Below are 22900 nucleotides of genomic sequence, written 5' to 3'. Positions count from 1 at the left end.
AAAGCACCCCCACAACATGAGGCTGCAACCCCCATGCTTCACGGTTGGGATGGTGATCTTCAGCTTGCAAGCCTCCCCCTTTTTCCTCCAAACATAACGATGGTCATTATGGCCAAACAGTTCTATTTTTGTTTCATCAGACCAGAGGACATTTCTCCAAAAAGTACGATCTTTGTCCCCATGTGCAGTTGCAAACCATAGTCTGGCATTTTGATGGCGGTTTTGGAGCAGTGGCTTCTTCCTTGCTGAGCGGGCTTTCAGGTTATGTCAATATAGGACTCATTTTACTGTGGATATAGATACTTTTGTACCTTTTTCCTCCAGCATCTTCACAAGGTCCTTTGCTGTTGTTCTGGGATTGATTTGCACTTTTCACACCAAAGTACGTTCATCTCTAGGAGACAGAACGTGTCTCCTTCCTGAGCGGTATGACGGTTGCATGGTCCCATGGTGTATATACTTGCGTGCTATTGTTTGTACAGATGAACGTGGTACCTTCAGGCATTTGGAAATTGCTCCCAAGGATGAACTAGACTTGTGGAGGTCAACAGTTCTTTTGCTGAGGTCTTGGCTGATTTATTTAAATTTCCCCATGATGTCAAGCAAAGAGGCACTGAGTTTGAAGGTAGGCCTTGAAATACATCCACAGGTACACCTCCAATTGATTCAAATGATGTCAATTAGCCTATCAGAGGATTCTAAAGCCATGACATCGTTTTCTGGAATTTTCCAAGCTGTTTAGAGGCACAGTCAACTTATTTCTGCTTTTTGTTACTACTATATTTTGCTGGGAAAATGGCTGTGTTTTTCTGTGGCTATGTACTGAGCTAACATAATTGTTTGGTGTGCTTTCCCCGTAAATCCTTTTTGAAATCAGACATGTTGGCTGGATTCACAACATGTGTAGCTTTAATTTGGTGTCTTTCATGTGTGATTTCATGAAAGATTGATTTTTATAGTAATATATTTGAATTTGGCGCGCTACATTTTTTCTGGATTTTGGCCAAGTGGGACGCTACCGTCCCACCTATCCTAGAGAAGTTAATGAGTAGCTGTGTCCAAACTTTTGACTGGTACTGTATATTATCCAACATCATATACATACAGTGGCAAGAAAAAGTATTTGAACCCTTTGGAATTACCTGGATTTCTGATAAATTAGTCATAACTGTCACGACTTCCGCCGAAGTCGGCTCCTCTCCTTGTTCGGGCGGCGTTCGGAGGTCGACGTCACCGGTCTTCTAGCCATCGCCGCTCCATTTTTCATTGTTCCATTTGTTTTGTCTTGTTCCCCTCACACCTGGTTTACATTCCCTAATCACACTGCATATATATTCCTCTGTTCCCCCCATGTCTTTGTGTGGAATTGTTTTGTTTTGTGTTAATTGTATCACGCAAGTCTGTTTTTTTCACCCTGGGCATTGCCTGTACCCTATTGGGGAAATTTTGGTGAAACTTATGGTTGTATTCTTGACGGTATTTTGCGCTTGTCACTTTTGACAGGTGGCTTGAGTTGTAGCTGTTTGCGCTCGTCTGTTATTGCTCTTGGCAAAAAAAGTTGCCTGATCACCTATCTCTGCTCTCCTGCACTTGACTCGAATGACCAGCAGCAAAAATCCTGACAATAACATTTGATCTGATCTTCATCTTAGTCACAACAATAGACAAACACAGTGTCCTTAAACTAATAACACACACATTGTTTTATTGTTATTGTCTATATTGAATACACAATGTAAACATTCAAAGTGTAGATTGGACAAAGTTTGTGAACCCCTAGGCTAATGACAGCCCTTCCAGCTAGGTGATACAGTATATCAATGAAACCATATGTTTACAAAGACACAAACACACACACACTCACACATGCACTCACAGAAGCTCTCCAACACATAGTATGTGTACATCATTGGAGGCTCCTCAGAGGAGGAAGGGGAGGACCATCCTCCTCAGTAAATTGCATTAAGAAATATAGTTTTTAATTTAAAAGGATCATTTTTAGATAAAACTATGCTAAATATATTTATGTCACCAAATAATTGATTAAAAGACTATTTTTCAATGAAGGACCATGGTGTACTAGAGGACAGATAGTTTCCATCCTCCTCTGGGTACATTGACTTGGTTCTCACACTCTTCCATAGACTTACACAGTAATTATGACAACTTCAAGAGGACATCTTCCAACCTATCAGAGCTCTTGCAGCATGAACTGACATGTTGTCCACCCAATCAAAGGGTCAGATAAGCTACAGCTACAATATACATACAATATGGTGAGTAGTTGACCTAAAGAGAGATAAAAACAATAGCTGAACAATTTGTAACAAAATAATTTCTTCAAAATTGAAGGTGGAGAGAGAGAGAGAGAGAGAGAGAGAGAGATTTTCACATTCAGTTTCACTTACTTAGCTAGCAAATGCAGCTAGCTGGTTTAGCCTACTCAGACACCCTGCTCAAACAGAGGTATGCTATGTTCGCTAGCTGTCCAATAGAAACTCTGGTTTGCAACTGTTGGACTCATGATTACACCCTAGATCAGCTAGATGCAGGCAAGAGTGTACTAAGAGGTATTGAACGTGTCATTGTCTGTCACCTCAAATGTTTCTCTCAATCTGTGCGCACCTATGTTGTAAACTTTCATTCATTTGCTAGGTTATAGCAACCCCATGATGGGTATAGGGAACATTTGAGTATCATGTAAGCTGAGCAAAAAAAGAAACGTCCCTTTTTCAGGACCCTGTCTTTCAAAGATAATTGGTAAAAATCCAAATAACTTCACAGATTTTCATTGTAAAGGGTTTAAACACTGTTTCCCATGGATGTTCAATGAACCATAAATTATTAATGAACATGCACCTGTGGAAGGGTCGTTAAGACACTAGCAGCTTACAGACGGTAGGCAATTAAGGTCACAGTTATGAAAACTTACGACACTAAAGAGGCCTTTCTACTGACTCTGAAAAACACCAAAAGAAAGATGCCCAGGGTCCCTACTCATCTGCGTGAACGTGCCTTAGGCATGCTGCAAGGAGGCATGAGGACTGCAGATGTGGCCAGGGCAAAACATTGCAATGTCCATACTGTGAGACGCCTAAGACAGTGCTACAGGGAGACAGGACGGACAGCTGATCATCCTCGCAGTGACAGCCCACGTGTAACAACACCTGCACAGGATCGGTACATCCGAACATCACACCTGCGGGACAGGTACAGGATGGCAACAACAACTGCCCGAGTTACACCAGGAACGCACAATCCCTCCATCAGTGCTCAGACTGTCCACAATAGGCTGAGAGAGACTGGACTGAGGGCTTGTAGGCCTGTTGTAAGGCAGGTCCTCACCAGACATCACCGGCAACAACGTCGCCTATGGGCACAAACCCACCGTCGCTGGACCAGACAGGACTGGCAAAAAGTGCTCTTCACTGACGAGTCGCAGTTTTGTTACACCAGGGGTGATGGTCGGATTCTCGTTTATCGTTGAAGGAATGAGCGTTACACCGAGGCCTGTACTCTGGAGCGGGATCGATTTGGAGGTGGAGGGTCCGTCATGGTCTGGGGCGGTGTGTCACAGCATCATCGGACTGAGCTTGTTGTCATTGCAGGCAATCTCAACTCTGTGCATTACAGGGAAAACAACCTCCTCCCTCATGTGGTACCCTTCCGGCAGGCTCTTCCTGACATGACCCTCCAGCTTGACAATGCCACTAGCCATACTGCTCGTTCTGTGCGTGATTTCCTGCAAGACAGGAATGTCAGTGTTCTGCCATGGCCAGCGAAGAGCCCGGATCTCAATCCCATTGAGCACGTTTGGGACCTGTTGGATCGGAGGGTGAGGGCTAGGGCCATTCCCCCCAGAAATGTCCAGGAACTTGCAGGTACCTTGGTGGAAGAGTGGGGTAACATCTCACAGCAAGAACTGGCAAATCTGGTGCAGTCCATGAGGAGGAGATGCACTGCAATACTTAATGTAGCTGGTAGCCACACCAGATACTGACTGTTACTTTTGATTTTGACATTATTTTTTGACACATTATTCCATTTCTGTTAGTCACATGTCTGTTGAACTTGTTCAGTTTATGTCTCAGTTGTTGAATCTTGTTATGTTCATACAAATATTTTACACATGTTAAGTTTGCTGAAAATAAACGCAGTTGACAGTGAGAGGACGTTTCTTTTTTTGCTGAGTTTACCTATCGATGTTATATTGAACAGGGTGAATGGAATATAAATGACAGTCATCCAATACTCTGTAATAGAAATAAGGCCATGCTCATGAAAAATAAAAGAGGTCCTCCCTCATCTTAAACGTCACCGACCGCCACTGGTGTACATGCTGCATTTTCAACAGCTTTTGGTTTGAATAATGGGCTTCCTAACTAGGAAATTAGTTCAAAGTGACACAAGCTTTTGTCTGTGTGTGTCATCCTCTTCCTCTTCCTGACAGTCACCAGAGTTGAAGGAGCCCCCTCTTACCCTCCCTCCTGCTCCTTGTTCCTGGTTCGTTAGTGGTGAGAGAACTCAATAAAAGCTGACAGCGCAGTTATGATGAATGCAAATGAAATGGCGGAGGTAAATGCAAATGTTGAAAGCACAATGGAAAAGTGATTAAAAATAATTTCAGTGTCTTTTATCTCCTGGTACTGCTCGTCCTGTGAAGGGGATTTCAAAGGCACAGACTTAGGTCTTGGAGCCTTTCACCAGCACTCATTTCAACGTGTCCCCCTCCCAGAGAGGACTTACTGTAGCTTGTTTTTTAGGCTGCCTTCCATCTTCTGCCTTCTATCGTATCCCTTCCAAGTGCAGGACTTCTCAAAACTCTATATGCAAGCAGTTTGGCAAAGCTGTCTCATGTCATTGTCTCACTTAGCCCCACTCTAGTTTCATCTGAGAGAATTACTGTCATTGTGGAGGTGTAACTACTGTATACAAGTTTTCTTAGCTCTCAAGTGCATAGTAAGTCCCATCTGAAGAGCTAGTGTCAGTTATTAGAAAAGAGCTTCTGCTGTTTGTTGGTTACAGTGGTAAATTCCGTTTAACATTAACATCTGTCTATGCTTCATTGTCTGCTATAGTGATGCTCTCATCATCTTAGCATCTCCCATGCACACACAGTGCTGTGAAAATGTATACATTTCTATAGAGCCAATCAGACATTGGAATATGTGCAACAGCAAAATGCCTTCCCTGGACCTCTGACTCAGAAGTCAGGGAATAATGTCTCCTAAATCTGCTTGAAAGTATGGAGACATTTCTTATTTCATTATGGCTAAGCTCGTTTCTGAGTCAGAGGAGGGTCTGACTCCAAATGCAAGTGGTACGTTGTGTCATTTTACAATATGAATAATGTATGCAGTCTTTCTTTTGGGGTCTAAGGTGTTCTCATTCCAGTGGGTGGGCTTTGTCTTTGCTTGTCTCACTCCACTCTCACTCCCTCTGTTTCCTTTTCATGGCTTCATGTTGTGGTTATATTTAAACCTGAAAGAACAGCTCAATGTTCCTTTTGCAGTTTGTTCTGTAGAATAGGATGGTCTTAGAGGGCATGGCGCAGGGGGAATGAAGTGCCTCTCCTCCATGCTCTTCAGGGTTCACCTTTATATCTCTCAAATGATCATAGGTGAACAGCGTCTAGTAAAGATGAGTTCAAGCGTGTTGCCTGCCTTGTGAGTGGGAGGGGACTGGGAAAGGGTAGGTAAAAAGAGGCAAGGAGGGGAAAGTGAGAGTTGGAAAGAAATGAATGGAAGTCAGATGTTGGGAGGTTATAGCCGCCACATTCTTGTTCTGAAAGCATGCGCAGACCAGTTGGCAGGTGTCTTCACAGACATTTTCAATCTCTCCTTGTCCCAGTCTGTTATCCATGTTTCAAGCTGACCACCATTGTCCCTGTTTCCAAGCACTCCAAGGTAACCTACCTAAATGACTATTGCCCTGTAGCACTAACATCTGTAGTTAGAAAGTGTTTTGAAAGGTTCGTCATGACACACATTAACACCATCATCCCAGACACCCTAGACCCACTTCAATTTGCATACCGCCCCAACAGATCCACAGATGATGCAATCTCAATTGCACTTCACACTGCCGTCTACCATCTGGACAAGAGCGAACAGAACTATGTGAAAATGCTGTTCATAGACTACAGCTCAGTGTTCAACACCATAGTCCCCTCCAAGCTCATCACCAAGCTAGGGACCCTTGGACTGAACTCCTCCCTCTGCAACTGGATCCTGGACTTCCTGACGGGCTTGCACCAGGTAGTGAGGGTAGGCAATAACACCTCCTTCACACTGACCCTCAACACAGGGGCCCCTCAACACGGGTGCCCCTCAGGGCTGTGTGCTTAGTCCACTCCTGTACTCCCTGTTCACCCATGACTGCATGGCTACGCACGACTCCAACACTATCATCAAGTTTGCTGACAACATGACGATGGTAGGGCTGATCACCAGCGGTGATGAGTCAGCCTACAAGGAGGAGGTCAGAGACTTAGCAGTATGGTGCCAGAACAGCAACCTCTCCATCACTGTCAGTAAGGCAAAGGAGCTGATCGTGTACTATAGGAGAAAGAGGGGAGAGCACGCCCCCATCCGTATTGACAGGATTGTTGTAGAGTGGGTCGATTGCTTCAAGTTCCTTGTCGTCCACATCACTAAGGATCTAACATGGTCCACATACACCCGCACAGTCGTGAAGAGGGCACGGCAGTGCCTCTTCCCCAATTAGGAGGCTGAAAAGATTTGGCATGGGCCCTCGGATCCTCAAAAGGTTCTACAGCAAGACCAACATGAGCATCTTGATTGGCTGCATCACCACTTGGTATGGCAAATTCACCGCCCTTGAACACAAAATGCTACAGAGGGTGGTGCAGCCCAGTACATCTTCAGAGGAAGACCCAAAAAATTGCCAAAGAATCCAGCCACCCAAGCCATAGACTGTTGACTGCTAGCATCTGGCAAATGGTACTGTAGCATTGGCTCTCGGACCAACAGGCTCCGAGACAGCTTCTACCCCCAAGCCATAAGATTGCTAAATAGCCAGACTGCTAAACAGTTGATAGCCAAACTCTTTGCACTGACTTTATCTTGCACTGAGCCTACGTACCCTCACTAAACTATATACTGTATACAAACCACATAAAAACTCACACACATTACATTGACACTCAACTGCCGAGCAGTTGTCATACCAGGCAGTGATGCAACCCATCAGGATGCTCTCGATGGTGCAGCTGTAAAACCTTTTGAGGATCTGAGGACCCATGCCAAGTCTTTTCAGTCTCCTGAGGGGGAATAGGTTTCGCCATGCCCTCTTCAACAACTGTTTTGGTGTGCTTGGACCATGATATTTTCTTGGTGATGTAGAAGCCAAGGAACTTGAAGCTCTCAACCTGCTCCACTACAGCCCCGTAGATGAGAATGGGGGCATGCTCGGTCCTGCTTTTCCTGTAGTCTGCAATCATCTCCTTTGTCTTGATCACGTTGAGGGAGAGGTTGTTGTCCTTGCACCACAGTCAGGTCTCTGACCTCCTCCCTATAGGCTGTCTCATCGTTGTCGGTGATCAGGCCCACCACTGTTGTGTCATCAGCAAACTTAATGATGGTGTTGGAGTCGTGCCTGGCCATGCAGTCATGAGTGAACAGGGAGTACTGGAGGGGACTGAGCACGCACGCCTGAGGAGCCCCCGTGTTGAGGATCAGCGTGGCGGACGTGTTTTTACCTACCCTTACCACCTGGGGCGGCCCGTCAGGAAGTCCAGGATCCAGTTGCAGAGGGAGGTGGTTAGTCCCAAGGTCCTTAGCTTAGTGATGAGCTTTGAGGGCACCATGGTGTTGAACGCTGAGCTGTAATCAATGAATAGCATTCTCACACAGGTGTTCCTTTTGTCCAGGTGGGAAAGGGCAGTGTGGAGTGCAATACAGATTGCATCATCTGTGGATCTGTTTGTGTGGTATGCACATTGGAGTGGGTCTAGGGTTTCTGGGATGATGGTGGGATGATGGTGTTGATGTGAACCATGACCAGCCTTTCAAAGCATTTCATGGCTACAAACGTGAGTGCTACGGGTCGGTAGTCATTTAGGCACATTACCTTAGTGTTCTTGGGCACAGGGACTACGGGAAACGGGAAACATGTTAGTATTACAGACTCAGACATGGAGAGGTTGAACATATCAGTGAAGACACATGCCAGTTGGTCAGCGCATGCTCAGATTACATGGCCTGGTAATTCGTCTGGCCCTGCGGCCTTGTGAATGTTGACCTGTTTAAAGGTCTTACTCACATCGGCTGTGGAGAGCGTGATCACACAGTCGTCAAGAACAGCTGATGCTCTCATGCATGTTTCAGTTTTACTTGCCTCGAAGCGAGCATAGCAATTATTCATCTCATCTGGTATGCTCGTTTCACTGGGCAGCTCTCGGCTGTGCTTCCCTTTGTAGTCTGTAATAGTTTTCAAGCCCTCCCACAGCCGACGAGCATCGGAGCTGGTGTAGAACAATTCGATCTTAGTCCTGTATTGTTGCTTTGCCTGTTCGTCGGAGGGCATAGTGTGATTTCTTATAAGCTTCCGGGTTAGAGTCACACTACTTTAATGTGGCAGCTCTACCCTTTAGCTCAGTGCAGATGTTGCCTGTAATCCATGGCTTCTGGTTGGGGTATGTTCGTACAGTCACTGTGGGGACTACGTTCTCAATGCACTTATTGATAAAGCCAGTGACTTATGTGGTTTACTCCTCAATGACATTGGAAAAATCCCGGAACATATTCCGGTCTGTGCTAGCAAAACAGTCCTGTAGTTTAGCATCTGCTTCATCTTACCACTTTTTTATAGACCGAGTCACTGGTGATTCCTGCTTTAATTTTTGCTTGTAAGCAGGAATCAGGAGGATAGAGTTATGGTCAGATTTGCCAAATGGAGGGCGAGGGAGAGCTTTGTACGCGTCTCTGTGTGTGGAGTGAAGGTGGTCTAGAGATGTTTTCCCTCTGGTTGCACATTTAACATGCTGATAGAAATTAGGTCAAACTGATTTAATTGTCCCTGCATTAAGGTCCCCAGCCACTAGGAGCGCCACCTCTGGATGAGCGTTTGAGTGCGGCTTTAGTGCCAACCTCGGTCTGTGGTGGTATATAGGCAGCTACGAAAAATACAGATGAAAACTCTCTAGGTAGATAGTGTGGTCTACAGCTTATCATGAGATACTATACCTCAGGCGAGCAAAACCTTGAGACTTCCTTAGATATCATGCACCAGCTATTGTTTACAAATATGCATAGGCCCCCGCTCCGTGTCTTACCAGAGGCTGCTGTTCTGTCCTGCCGATAGAGTGTATAACCCGTCAGCTGTATGTTCTTAATGTCGTCGTTCAGCCATGACTCGATGAAACATAAGATAATACAGTTTTTAATGTTCCGTTGGTAGGATATCCGTTCTTTCAGTCCATCCCATCTATTTTCCAGCGATTGAACGTTAGCTATCAGAACGGAAGGCAAGGGCAGATTAGCCACTCGTCACCTGATCTCTTTCCTCAAAACCTACATTTCCTTTTCCGGCGAATCACGGGGATCTGCGCCTGGTTGGGTGTTTGTAGTATATCCTCTACAGAGTACCTAACCCGGATCCGGGAGCACCCCCCACCTCCCCCACACTGATTAGCATCGCTAGCATAGCGTCACAATTAAATAGTAGCATCTAAATATCATTAAATCACAAGTCCAAGACACCCAATGAAAGACACAGATCTTGTGAATAAAACCACCATTTCAGATTTTTTAAATGTTTTACAGGGAAGACAAAATATGTAAATCTATTAGCTAAACACGTTAGCAAAAGCCACCATTTTCTTACTCCAACAGTTTCTTACTCCATCAGGTGCTATCACCAATTCGGCTAAACTAAGATATTGATAGCCACAAACCAACAAACAAATTCATAAGATGACAGTCTGATAACATATTTATGGTATAGCATAGTTTTTTTTTTTTAAATGTGCATTTTTCAGGTATAAATCACAGTTCTACATTGCAGCTGCAATCTGATATAGTGCTGATGCAGCTAGAACAATTACAGAGACCAACGTTATATAACTAATTACTTGTCTTAAAACATTTCAGAAAAAATACACAGCGTACAGACATTGAAAGCCCAACATCTGGTGAATCCAAACAATATTTCAGATTTTTTAAATGTTTTATAGCGAAAACAAAATGTAGCGCTAAATTAGCATAACCAGGCCAGCCAGAACCAGCTGGACGCGCCCGACCAGTTCACATGCACGACAGATATATGAAATAACATCGTAAATTGGGTCTTACTATTGCTGGTCTTTCATCAGAATGTTGATCAAGGTGTCCTTAGTCCTGATGAGTCGTTCAATCCATTCACAATGGCAACTTCCCCTCTTCATTTAGCCTGGGTACTGGTCGACTGGCACGGTCCCTGTCCAAAGTTAAAAAACTCAAAGAACGGAACACGGCAAAACTCCCGAAAAAATTCTAATAATCTGATTAAACTATATTGAAAAAACATACATTACGGTGATATGGTCACATGTATCAAACAAACTTCGAGACGGAGATAGTTTTCATCCGTAACGTCAGCATAACAAAAGACAATGGCTTCTCTAAAACGCGCATCTCAGAAAACCGGAAGTTGTCGGTCACGCTAAAGAAATAGGTCTTATTTCACGTCAGTACAAGATAAACAAAAAATTTCTCCTCTGACGTCTTCCTGACACCCAGAGGAAGAAGAAGGAAGTGTGTTTCGGGTCATAGGTGGCGTGACCATATATAGGCAGAGCGTTGAAGCGAGCATACACATCTTGCAATCTTCTTCTGGCTCAGGGAAAGTGCTGTGAAATGACCTGTGTTTCACTCAGAGACAAAATTGGAACGGTTTTAGAAACCATAGCTTGTTTTCTATCCAATGGTATATGGTTATATGCATATAGTAAAAGCAATAATTGAATAAGAGGCAGTTTAATCTGTAGAGGCAATTATGCTAATGCGAAACAGCACCCCCTGTATTCTCAAGAAGATATCCCTCGCGTCCAACTCATTGAAGAAGAACTCCTCGTCTAATTTGAGGTGAGTAATCCCAGTTCTGATGTCCAGAAGCTCTTTTCGGTCATAATAGATGTTAGCAGCAACATTATGTACAAAACAAGTTACAAACATAGCAAAAGAACTAACAAAATACCATGTTTGGTTAAGGCAGCCCTCCCCTCCGCCCTCCCTTCCATTTCACGGTAAAGTCTACACCAGTTGTATTCGGAGCTTGTGACAAATAATATTTTATTTGATATGATTTGATCTTTGGGCACCTGTACATTGTTCACCATTGTTGTTGCTACAGGGTGGAACTGGTTCTGAAGTAATCACGTGATCAGCGAGGGATCATCTAGTGGCCTACATAGATCCACCTCCATCACATCCGTGCTCTTCAAAAACATTGTGCAGAAAGTGGTACCACTTAGATAGGCCTTTTTGGTGGGGGGTTTCCTTTACTATGGGCATTGGTTTATTTCTGAATGGTTGTATTTAATTGCTTACTTGAGATTCCTGTTTATCTAAATTCTTGAAAGAAATTACTTAGGAATAATAATAATAATAATACTTTTTCTCTGAAAATACTGGTGCATATTAATTTCTGGATAAGCACATAGCAATATTTGATTATATACACCATTTTTTAATTTAACTAGGCCAGTCAGTTAAGAACAAATTCTTTTTTACAATAACTGCCAAAGAACAGTGGGGTTAACTGCATTGTTAAGGGGTAGAACGACAGATAATTAACTTGTCAGCTCTGGGATTCGATCTAGCGACCTTTCGGTTATTGTCCCAATGGTCTAACCACTAGGCTACCTGCCACCCCGTAAATCTATGGTTACAAATGCATGATTTATTAACAAGCCTGAGTAATGTGCATATTCATAGGAATATTAATGTACAGTGGGGCAAAAAAGTATTTAGTCAGCCACCAATTGTGCAAGTTCTCCCACTTAAAAAGATGAGAGAGGCCTGTAATTTTCATCATAGGTACACTTCAACTATGACAGACAAAATGAGGAAAAAAAATCCAGAAAATCACATTGTAGGATTTTTTATGAATTTATTTGCAAATTATGGTGGAAAATAAGTATTTGGTCACCTACAAACAAGCAAGATTTCTGGCTCTCACAGACCTGTAACTTCTTCTTTAAGAGGCTCCTCTGTCCTCCACTCGTTACCTGTATTAATGGCACCTGTTTGAACTTGTTATCAGTATAAAAGACACCTGTCCACAACCTCAAACAGTCACATTCCAAACTCCACTATGGCCAAGACCAAAGAGCTGTCAAAGGACACCAGAAACAAAATTGTAGACCTGCACCAGGCTGGGAAGACTGAATCTGCAATAGGTAAGCAGCTTGGTTTAAAGAAATCAACTGTGGGAGCAATTATTAGGAAATGGAAGACATACAAGACCACTGATAATCTCCCTCGATCTGGGGCTCCACGCAAGATCTCAACCCGTGGGGTCAAAATGATCACAAGAACGGTGAGCAAAAATCCCAGAACCACACGGGGGGACCTAGTGAATGACCTGCAGAGAGCTGGGACCAAAGTAACAAAGCCTACCATCAGTAACACACTACGCCGCCAGGGACTCAAATCCTGCAGTGCCAGATGTGTCCCCCTGCTTAAGCCAGTACATGTCCAGGCCCGTCTGAAGTTTGCTAGAGAGCATTTGGATGATCCAGAAGAAGATTGGGAGAATGTCATATGGTCAGATGAAACCAAAATAGAACTTTTTGGTAAAAACTCAACTCGTCGTGTTTGGAGGACAAAGAATGCTGAGTTGCATCCAAAGAACACCATACATACTGTGAAGCATGGGGGTGGAAACATCATTCTTTGGGGCTGTTTTTCTGCAAAGGGACCAGGACGACTGATCCGTGTAAAGGAAAGAATGAATGGGGCCATGTATCGTGAGATTTTGAGTGAAAACCTCCTTCCATCAGCAAGGGCATTGAAGATGAAACGTGGCTGGGTCTTTCAGCATGACAATGATCCCAAACACACCGCCCGGGCAACGAAGGAGTGGCTTCGTAAGAAGCATTTCAAGGTCCTGGAGTGGCCTAGCCAGTCTCCAGATCTCAACCCCATAGAAAATCTTTGGAGGGAGTTGACAGTCTGTGTTGCCCAGCAACAGCCCCAAAACATCACTGCTCTAGAGGAGATCTGCATGGAGGAATGGGCCAAAATACCAGCAACATTGTGTGAAAACCTTGTGAAGACTTACAGAAAACGTTTGACCTCTGTCATTGCCAACAAAGGGTATATAACAAAGTATTGAGATGAACTTTTGTTATTGACCAAATACTTATTTTCCACCATAATTTGCAAATATATTCATTACAAATCCTACAATGTGATTTTCTGGATTTTTTTTTCTCATTTTGTCTGTCATAGTTGAAGTGTACCTTTGATGAAAATTACAGGCCTCTCTCATCTTTTTAAGTGGGAGAACTTGCACAATTGGTTGCTGACTAAATACTTTTTTGCCCCACTGTGTGTTTCCAACTCCTCAATAATAACTTTATACAAAGGTTAAATTTTAGCACCAATTGCCACTTACAGGGAAGAGATAGAGTATGTTACTCAAATTAGATCATATGGACACTTGGAGTCAGAACGCCCTACAGTCTGATAAGTAGCTTATCACCATCAATGACAGAGAGCTGTTATGGATATTATTGAGTCCAATTTTACACAGGAGGTTCATTTGTCAAGAAGGTAATTTGTCTGTGATTTTGAGCAAGCCACAAAGGACAACACCTCTAACAATCTCTTGGGAGACTGAAACAAACGAGAGGCCATGCATACATTTGGACTGATTACTTTGGGACCCCTTAGCACATGATTAAAAACGTACAAATCCATTAAATAGTTATCACTAAATTACTTTCAGTGAAAAGGAGCCAAGAATGACCTAGGTGACCTTCTCCTTTTGTCCTTTCTCCCTCGAACCCTGGAGATGTGGACTTGAGACCTACACGCTGAGTAAAAGGGGATGTTGGGAGTATGCCTTGTTCACACACTGTCTACAGAGCACTAAATCCCTTAATTAGCAGGCCTGGGAGAGCAGTCCCCAGGGAGCTCTGTTAAACGTGGTCCTGCTCCACACACTCTCCAATCCCATTTGCACTTATTTTTTTTAAGACATCAGGGTAATGGTGCTTGAGGATGTCTAGAGGAAGCGGTAGGAGGGAGAGGGGGCTTGGACAGTTAGTGGTATAAACCGTTCTGTAGAGTTGACTGAGAAGGGAAAATAAATTGTTTTCCACTTTAATGTTATATTTCTTTAGAGTTGATAGATGTAGGAGAAGGGGCTGTATCTTTGAAGGCTCTGACCTTGTCGTAGACAATAAGTTCAGAGCAGAGTTTTACCATACACACTTTCAAATGTAGTGGTTGATAAGATTAATATCCTGGATTTGAGAGCCGTTGTCCTTTTGATTCTCCTCCTAGGCCTTCTCTCAAATGTCCTCTCAAACACGCTTTGCCTTTGTATTTAATGCAGTGATAAATATTGCTACTGAGGCTGTAGCAGTCAGGATGCACAGGCACAAAGTTAAGCAGCATGTGCATAGCACTAGAATGTGAAGCTTTACATGTACAGAGAATAGGCAGAAATGTTCAATATTATTTGTGTTTAACAGCATTGAGGCCTGGTCTCTCTGGCTGGTCTTTCCAGTTGCGCTCTTTTTGACAAACCTCAGCTGTCAAAGACATTGACATCCTCTTCAAAGTGTAGAAGATTACTCTGCCCTGGATGTCTTACACAACAAGGGGATATTGTTTTTGAATATGAAATGAGTTGGTCACTGTTCACGTGTGTCTAGAAAACATAGCTGCTATGGCTTTTCCGCTTATCACATTTTACAAGTGTTTTTACATGCAGTAGATGTTCTACCATGCAGTAGAAATTCTAGTTTCAATCTGGAAATAGAATGAAGATGAAGAGGAATTGTGAAATGCAGAAAGAGGGAAAAAAAACTATTGAGAACTGAGATTAGATAAATGTATGGCTACTGTACATTTAATGTTAGGCTCTACTGCTAGCCCTGGCCATCTGCACCTGTGATGCCTCTAACAGCTAATCATGCTCCTGTTTGAGACCGGCCTCTGTTAGACAGCTAATGGAGTTTTCTAATATTAATTTCCAGCCATACGTCTTGCATCAATCAGCAATTAAGAGGTGTGGAAATGAAAGGCACACTGGCCAGCAGACGTTTTCCCCCTTCGTTTTAATCAATTAATCGCTTTGGCATCTTTGTTTGAAACCCCCAAATGTATTTAGACGTAAAAGTGACACATGAAACGGCTCTATTCCCAGGCCAGCACTACTGATGTGGGATCTTATCAATTGAGAGATTCATGGCGGAACTCCCACTGGGCTCTCTTTTAACCCTCTCCCCTGGTTTCACACGCTGCTTATATTTCCTGTAAAGGCTCAGAGAAGTCAAACGGACCAGAACAGTGCTACTGCCTCATTCTGCTTCCTTTACGCCGGGTGTGAAAGGAAATTCACAGGAAGTGTTTCATGTGATAATATAGCAGACAGAATATCTAATGCCACCCACGAGAATGCAGCAACTGGGAAAGCATTAAACATTCAGAGTAGCAAGGAAATGCAGATGTCTTAGACTTAGACATCCTCCTCAACTGATGTTGTCACTGTGACAGCCATCTGAATTTACATAGTGTTTCATCCATTTATTCAACTCAACCCCTTTTCACACGCCTGGTCATCCACTTCTATATCAGCCTTGATTCATTTGTTATTGATTTACACATTCAGTGAAAGGTTTCTATATTAGGAACTTGCTTTCAAAAAAGCACCACATGTTTCACATGTTAAGCATCTCATTTGATGTTGGGTCTATTTCCTTTTTCCTCAGCTTAACTCCCATTGCTCCACTCTGCTGTGAAGTCGTGCTCACATGTTTTACTTTTGCAGTGACAAGCTTGTAGGTTTCCCCTAAGACAGCCAGACGATAGACTGCTGATACTGTATGATATGCATGAGCTCCGCTCCACATCTTCAACCAGCCCCATTGGACCACAGGATCCCCTGTGTTCAGGGGATCCTGAACACAGCATGCGTTTAGCTGTCATGTGTTGTTGCCTAACCTGTCCTTTTCTCTTTCCACAGCACCTCCAAACAACATCTCAGTTTCGGCAGAGAACTGTCCAGCTCCATTCAGCCGGTACCAGGCCCAGAACTTCACTCTGCTGTGCACTGCAAAGGGAGGCAAACCTGCACCTTCGGTGAGTCACATATTTAGGCACTTGAACATGCTATACAGTGCACACACAGTGCAGTATATACAGGGCCAGACACACATATGACTTGAAGCCAATTCACTGTTAACAATAATTCTGAAAGGTTCCAGTCATGTGTGCCCCACTGCATTGAGCCATGACCACAGTCACGGTTGAAGCATACAGTATGAGGAAAAGTAGTTGTAGAGGGGGATTGTAACGGTCCTGACCTGTTTTATGTTGTTTTTGTATGTGTTTAGGTCAGGGCATGTGTTTTGGGTGGGCAGTCTATGTTATCTGTTTCTATGTTGGTTTTGGGTTGCCTGGTATGGCTCTTAATTAGAGGCAGGTGGTTTGCGTTTTCCTCTAATTAAGAGTCATATTTAGGTAGGGCGTTCTCACTTTTTGTTTGTGGGTGATTGTCTCCTGTGTCGTTGAATGTATTTACCATACGGGACTGTTTGGCTGTTCGTTTATTTTGGTGTCGTCTGTTTCCTGTCCGTGAGTTTACGTTTAGTTATGTAAGTTTATGTTCAGGTTTCGTCAACGTCGTTTTCTTGTTTTGTAAATTTGAAAGTGTTTTGTTTTTTCGTGTTGCCATCGTCGTATTGAAATAAAAGATGGCTTATTTCCCAAATGCTGCATTTTGGTCTGATGATCCTTCTCTCCTCTCCTCGTCCGAGGATGAGGAGAAAGACAGCCCTTACAGAATCACCCACCACGCTAGGACCAAGCGGCAAGGAAAAACTCAATGGAGTAAGGGACAGGAAAAGAAGGAGCAATGGACATGGGACGATATATTGGACGGAAAGGGTTGCTACACATGGGAGGAGATCCTGGCTGGTAGGGATTGCCTCCCATGGGAACAGCTGGAGGCACTGAGGAGAGCAGAGGCTACCGGAGAGAGGAACCGGAGCTATGAGGGAACACGTCTGGCACGGAAGCCCAAAAAGCCCGTAAGTAACACCCAAAAATTTCTTGGGGGGGGGGGCTAAGAGGTGGTGGGCCTAGGGCAGGTAGGAGACCTGCGCCCACTTCCCAGGCTTACCGTGGAGAGCGGGAGTACGGGCAGGCGCCGTGTTACGCAGTAGAGCGCACGGTGTCTCCTGTACGAGTGCATAGGCCAGTGCGGGTTATTCCACCTCCCCGCACTGGTAGGGCTAGATTGGGTATTGAGCCAGGTGTCATGAGGCCGGCTCAACGCGTCTGGTCTCCAGTGCGTCTCCTCGGGCCGGCATACATGGCACCTGCCTTACGCATGGTTTCCCCGGTTCGCCTACATATGCCGGTGCGGGTTATTCCACCTCCCCGCACTGGTCGGGTGACCGGAAACATTCAACCAGGTAAGGTTGGGCAGGCTCAATGCTCAAGAGTGTCAGTACACCTCCACGGTCCGGTATTTCCGGCGCCACCTCCCCGCCCCAGCCTAGTACCTACAGTGCCTATACTACGCACTAGGCTACCAGTTCGTCTCCTGAGCCCAGTTCCTCCTCCACGCACTCTCTCTGTAGTGCGTGTATCCAGTTCGGTGCCTCCAGTTCCGGCACCACGCACAAAGCCTCCTGTGCCTCTCCAGAGCCCTGTACACACTGTATCTTCTCCCCCTACTAATCCTGATGTGCTTGTCCTCAGCCCGGTGTCACCAGTGCCGGTACCTCGCATCAGGTATAGAGTGGGCTTTGAGAGTACAGTGTGCCCTGTCCCTGCTCCCCGCACTAGTAGGAAGGTGCTTATTCTTAGCCCGGTGCCTCCAGTTCCGGCACCACGCACCAGGTATACAGTGCGCCGTATCCGGCCAGAGCCATCCGTCTCACCAGCGCCATCTGAGCCATCCGTCTCACCAGCGCCATCTGAGCCATCCGTCTCCCCAGCGCCATCTGAGCCATCCGTCTCCCCAGCGCCGTCTGAGCCATCCGTCTGCAATGAGCCTGCAAAGCCGCCCGTCTGCCATGAGCCTGCTAAGCCGCCCGTCTGCCATGAGCCTACAGAGCCGTCTGCCAGACAGGAGCCGCTAGAGCCGCACGCCAGACAGGAGCCGCTAGAGCCGCACGCCAGACAGGAGCCGCTAGAGCCGCCCGCCAGACAGGATCTGCCAGAGCCGCCAGCCAGACAGGATCTGCCAGAGCCGCCGACCAGACAGGATCTGCCAGAGCCGCCGACCAGACAGGATCTGCCAGAGCCGCCGACCAGACAGGATCTGCCAGTGCCGTCAGAGAGCCATGAGCGTCGAGAGCCGTCAGCCTGCCATGAGCGTCGAGAGCCGTCAGCCTGCCATGAGCGTCGAGAGCCGTCAGCCTGCCATGAGCGTCGAGAGCCGTCAGCCTGCCATGAGCGTCGAGAGCCGTCCAGCCAGGACCTGCCAGAGCCGTCCAGCCAGGACCTGCCAGAGCCGTCCAGCCAGGACCTGCCAGAGCCGTCCAGCCAGGACCTGCCAGAGTCCCTCAGCCAGGACCTGCCAGAGTCCCTCAGCCAGGACCTGCCAGAGTCCCTCAGCCAAGACCTGCCAGAGTCCCTCAGCCAAGACCTGCCAGAGTCCCTCAGCCAAGACCTGCCAGAGTCCCTCAGCCAAGACCTGCCAGAGTCCCTCAGCCAAGACCTGCCAGAGTCCCTCAGCCAAGACCTGCCAGAGTCCCTCAGCCAAGACCTGCCAGAGTCCCTCAGCCAAGACCTGCCAGAGTCCCTCAGCCAAGACCTGCCAGAGTCCCTCAGCCAAGACCTGCCAGAGTCCCTCAGCCAAGACCTGCCAGAGTCCCTCAGCCAAGACCTGCCAGAGTCCCTCAGCCAGGATCTGCCAGAGTATATCAGCCGGGACCTGCCCCTTGTCCCGGTGCTGCCCCTTGTCCCGGTGCTGCCCCTTGTCCCGGTGCTGCCCCTTATCCCGGTGCTGCCCCTTATCCCGGTGCTGCCCCTTGTCCCGGTGCTGCCCCTTGTCCCGGTGCTGCCCCTTGTCCCGGTGATAGCCGTTCATTTAGGGGATGTTAGTTTTAGGGTGGTCATTGGGAGGGGAAGACAGAAGCGGGGAGTGACTATGGTGGTGTGGGGACAGCGTCCAGAGCCGGAGCCACCACCGTGGTCAACTGCCCACCCAGACCCTCCCCTGGACTTTGTGCTGGTGCGCCCGGCGTTCGCACCTTGAGGGGGGGGTTCTGTAACGGTCCTGACCTGTTTTATGTTGTTTTTGTATGTGTTTAGGTCAGGGCATGTGTTTTGGGTGGGCAGTCTATGTTATCTGTTTCTATGTTGGTTTTGGGTTGCCTGGTATGGCTCTTAATTAGAGGCAGGTGGTTTGCGTTTTCCTCTAAGAGTCATATTTAGGTAGGGCGTTCTCACTGTTTGTTTGTGGGTGATTGTCTCCTGTGTCGTTGAATGTATTTACCATACGGGACTGTTTGGCTGTTCGTTTATTTTGGTGTCGTCTGTTTCCTGTCCGTGAGTTTACGTTTAGTTATGTAAGTTTATGTTCAGGTTTCGTCAACGTCGTTTTCTTGTTTTGTAAATTTGAAAGTGTTTTGTTTTTTCGTGTTGCCATCGTCGTATTGAAATAAAAGATGGCTTATTTCCCAAATGCTGCATTTTGGTCTGATGATCCTTCTCTCCTCTCCTCGTCCGAGGATGAGGAGAAAGACAGCCCTTACAGGGATGTTTGAAGAAATACATTTCTATGGAAGAGTTTGAATTGTGAATCCTAATTACTACAAATACACCAGGCAATGTAATCACTTTAGAGATTATTTGAAAAAATATCAACCAGAGACACACGTGTAGTCCGAGTTAGAATCATTAATCTTATCACAAAGTGAATCATTAATAATGATTGTACCAGGATTTGCCATGAGACATCGTAATGGTCCCCAATGCTATTCCCTCAACTTTTTGAGATGGCAGACAGGGTAGTAGAGATAGCTGAATCCTCATGCTCCTCTGTCTTCTAGCATATGAGCTGCTTGAGTGACGCCACTCGCTGTTCATCCCTACTGGTCCATTAATCATGGTCCACGGGTGTATCATAATGTATTCCAGATCCATCTCACAGCTTATCTCCTGCAATTATAAACCCAGTGAGAGGTGAATACAAGGTGAACATGATTTCCGTCTCTCAGGTACTGACTGACTGGTTATATAAAGCCACATGAGTACATTCAATGGTCTTCCTAGCACTCTGGTATAAGGATCCCACAGTCATTACACTCTTGCGCTGCTGGACTTCTCTACCAACCTTGTTGGAGGAAATGAGATAGATCTAAAAGGCCATCTCTCCAAATATGCCTGTACTCTGTTCATTAGACTCCCCGAGTAGCCCTGGTAATAGGGAGAATCAACTCAGAGATGGTGATGACTCATCAAATCACTGATGCTTCTACAGATTTGGTCAGACTGTAATCTTCTATCTAAATACATATAGAAGGTAGTATAAAGACTAAATGCTGACTATGCATGGCCATTATTTGCTCTTCCTGCTCTGTAGCAAATATCAAATCAAATTGTATAGGTCAAATACACATGGTTAGCAGATGTTATTGTGAGTGTAGCGAAATGCTTATGCTTCTAGATCCGACAGTGCAGCATTATCTAACAGGTAATATCTAACAATTCCACAACAAAACCTAATATCTAACAATTTCCACAACAAAACCTAATACGCACAACCTAGTAAAGGAATGACATGAGAATATATAAGTATAAAATATATGGATGAGCAGTGACAGAGCGGCTAAGATGCAATAGATTGTAAAAAATAGATATTGAAGGACACAGTATACATTATATACTAATGAGATGAGTAATACGAGATATGTAAACATTCTTAAAGTGGCATTATTAAAGTGACTAGTGTTCCATTTATTAAAGTGGCCAATGATATCAAGTGTGTAGGTAGGCAGCCGCCTCTGTGCTAGTGGTGGCTGTTTAACATTCTGATGGCTTTGAGATAAAAACTATTTTTCAATCTCTCTGTCCCAGCGTTCATGCACTTGTACTGACCTCTCCTTCTGTATGGAAACGTGGTGAACAGGCAGTGGCTCGAGTGGTTATTGTCCTTGATGATCTTTTTTGCCTTCCTGTGACATCGGGTGCTGTAGGTGTCCTGGAGGACAGGTATTTTGCCCCCAGTGATGCGTTGTGCAGACAGCACCACCCTCTGGAGAGTCCTGCGGTTGTGCGCGGTGCAGTTGCCGTACCAGGCGGTGATACAGCCCGACAGAATGCTCTCAATTGTGCACCTGTAAAAGTTAGTGAGGGTTTTCGGTGACAAGCCACATTTTTTCAGCCTCCTGAGTTTGAAGAGGCGCTGTTACGCCTTCTTCACTACACTGTCTGTGTGCGTGGACCATTTCAGTTTGTCGGTGATATGTACACCGAGAACTTAAAACTTTCCACCTTCTCCGCTGCTGTCACGTCGATGTGGATATGGGCGTGCTCCCTTTGCTGTTTCCCGAAGTCCACAATCATCTCTTTTGTTTTGCTGACATTGAATGAGAGGTTATTTTCCTGACACCACACTCCGAGGGCCCTCACCTCCTCCATGTAGGCTGTCTCGTCATTGTTGGTAATCAAGCCTACCACTGTTGTGTCGTGTGCAAACTTGAAGATTGAGTTGGAGGCGTGCATGGAAACGCAGTCGTGGGTGAACAGGGAGTACAGGAAGGGGCTGAGCACGCACCCGTGTGGGGCCCCAGTGTTGAGGATCAGTCGGAGTGGACATGTTTCCTACCTTCACCACCTGGGGGCGGCCCGTCAGGAAGTCCAGGACCCAGTTGCAACGAGTGGGGTCAAGACCCAGGGTTTCAAGATTAATGATGAGTTTGGAGGGTACTATGGTGTAGTCAATGAACAGCATTCTTACATAGGTATTCCTCTTGTACAGATAGGATAGGGCAGTGTGCAGTGTAATGGCGATTGCATCGTCTGAGGACCGATTGAGGCGGTAAGCAAATTGAAGGGTGGGGTGACAGGTAGGGTGGAGGTGATATGATCCTTGACTAGTCTCTCAAAGCACTTCATGATGACAGAGGTAAGTGCTACGGGGCGATAGTAATTTAGTTCAGTTACCTTACCTTTCGTGGGAACCTGAACAATGGTGGCCATCTTGAAGCATGTGGGGACAGCAGACTGGGATTGGGATTAATTGAATATGTCCGTAAACACACCAGCCAGCTGGTCTGCGCATGCTCTGAGGACGCGGCTAGGGATGCCGTCTGGGCCGGCAGCCTTGCGAAGGTTAACACGTTTAAATGTTTTACTCACGTTAGCCACGGAGGAGAGCCCACAGTCTTTGGTAGTGGGCCGCGTTGGTGGCACTGTATTGTCATCAAAGCGTGCAAAGAAATTGTTTAATTTGTCTGGAAGCAAGACGTCAATGTCTGCGACGGAGCTGGTTTCCTTTTTGTAATCCGTGATTGTCTGAAGACCCTGTCACATACATTACAGTTCAAAAGTCTCAACGTCAACAGTGAAGAGGCGACTCGGGACGCTGGCCTTCTAGACAGAGTTCCTCTGTCCAGTGTCAGTGCTCTTTTGCCATCTTAATATTTTATTTTTATTGGCCAGTCTGAGATGTGTTTTTTTCTTTGCAACTCTGCCTAGAAGGCCAG

The 22900-nt window shown here is 45.6% G+C and overlaps 1 protein-coding gene across 2 annotated transcripts in view; it reads left to right on the top strand.

Moving 5' to 3' along the window:
• LOC129815167 (immunoglobulin superfamily member 21-like) overlaps positions 1-22900 on the top strand; it is a 309353-nt gene that overhangs the window by 230135 nt on the left and 56318 nt on the right. For both annotated transcript variants that reach the window (XM_055868652.1, XM_055868651.1), the window contains exon 5: positions 16201-16316. In XM_055868652.1, the coding sequence (XP_055724627.1) occupies positions 16201-16316 (116 nt within the window). The remainder of the gene's footprint in view (positions 1-16200; positions 16317-22900) is intronic.

This window comes from Salvelinus fontinalis, chromosome 18, assembly GCF_029448725.1.
Source record: "Salvelinus fontinalis isolate EN_2023a chromosome 18, ASM2944872v1, whole genome shotgun sequence".
Classification (NCBI taxonomy): Eukaryota; Metazoa; Chordata; class Actinopteri; order Salmoniformes; family Salmonidae; genus Salvelinus; species Salvelinus fontinalis.
This window is presented reverse-complemented; position numbering and strand designations above follow the sequence as displayed.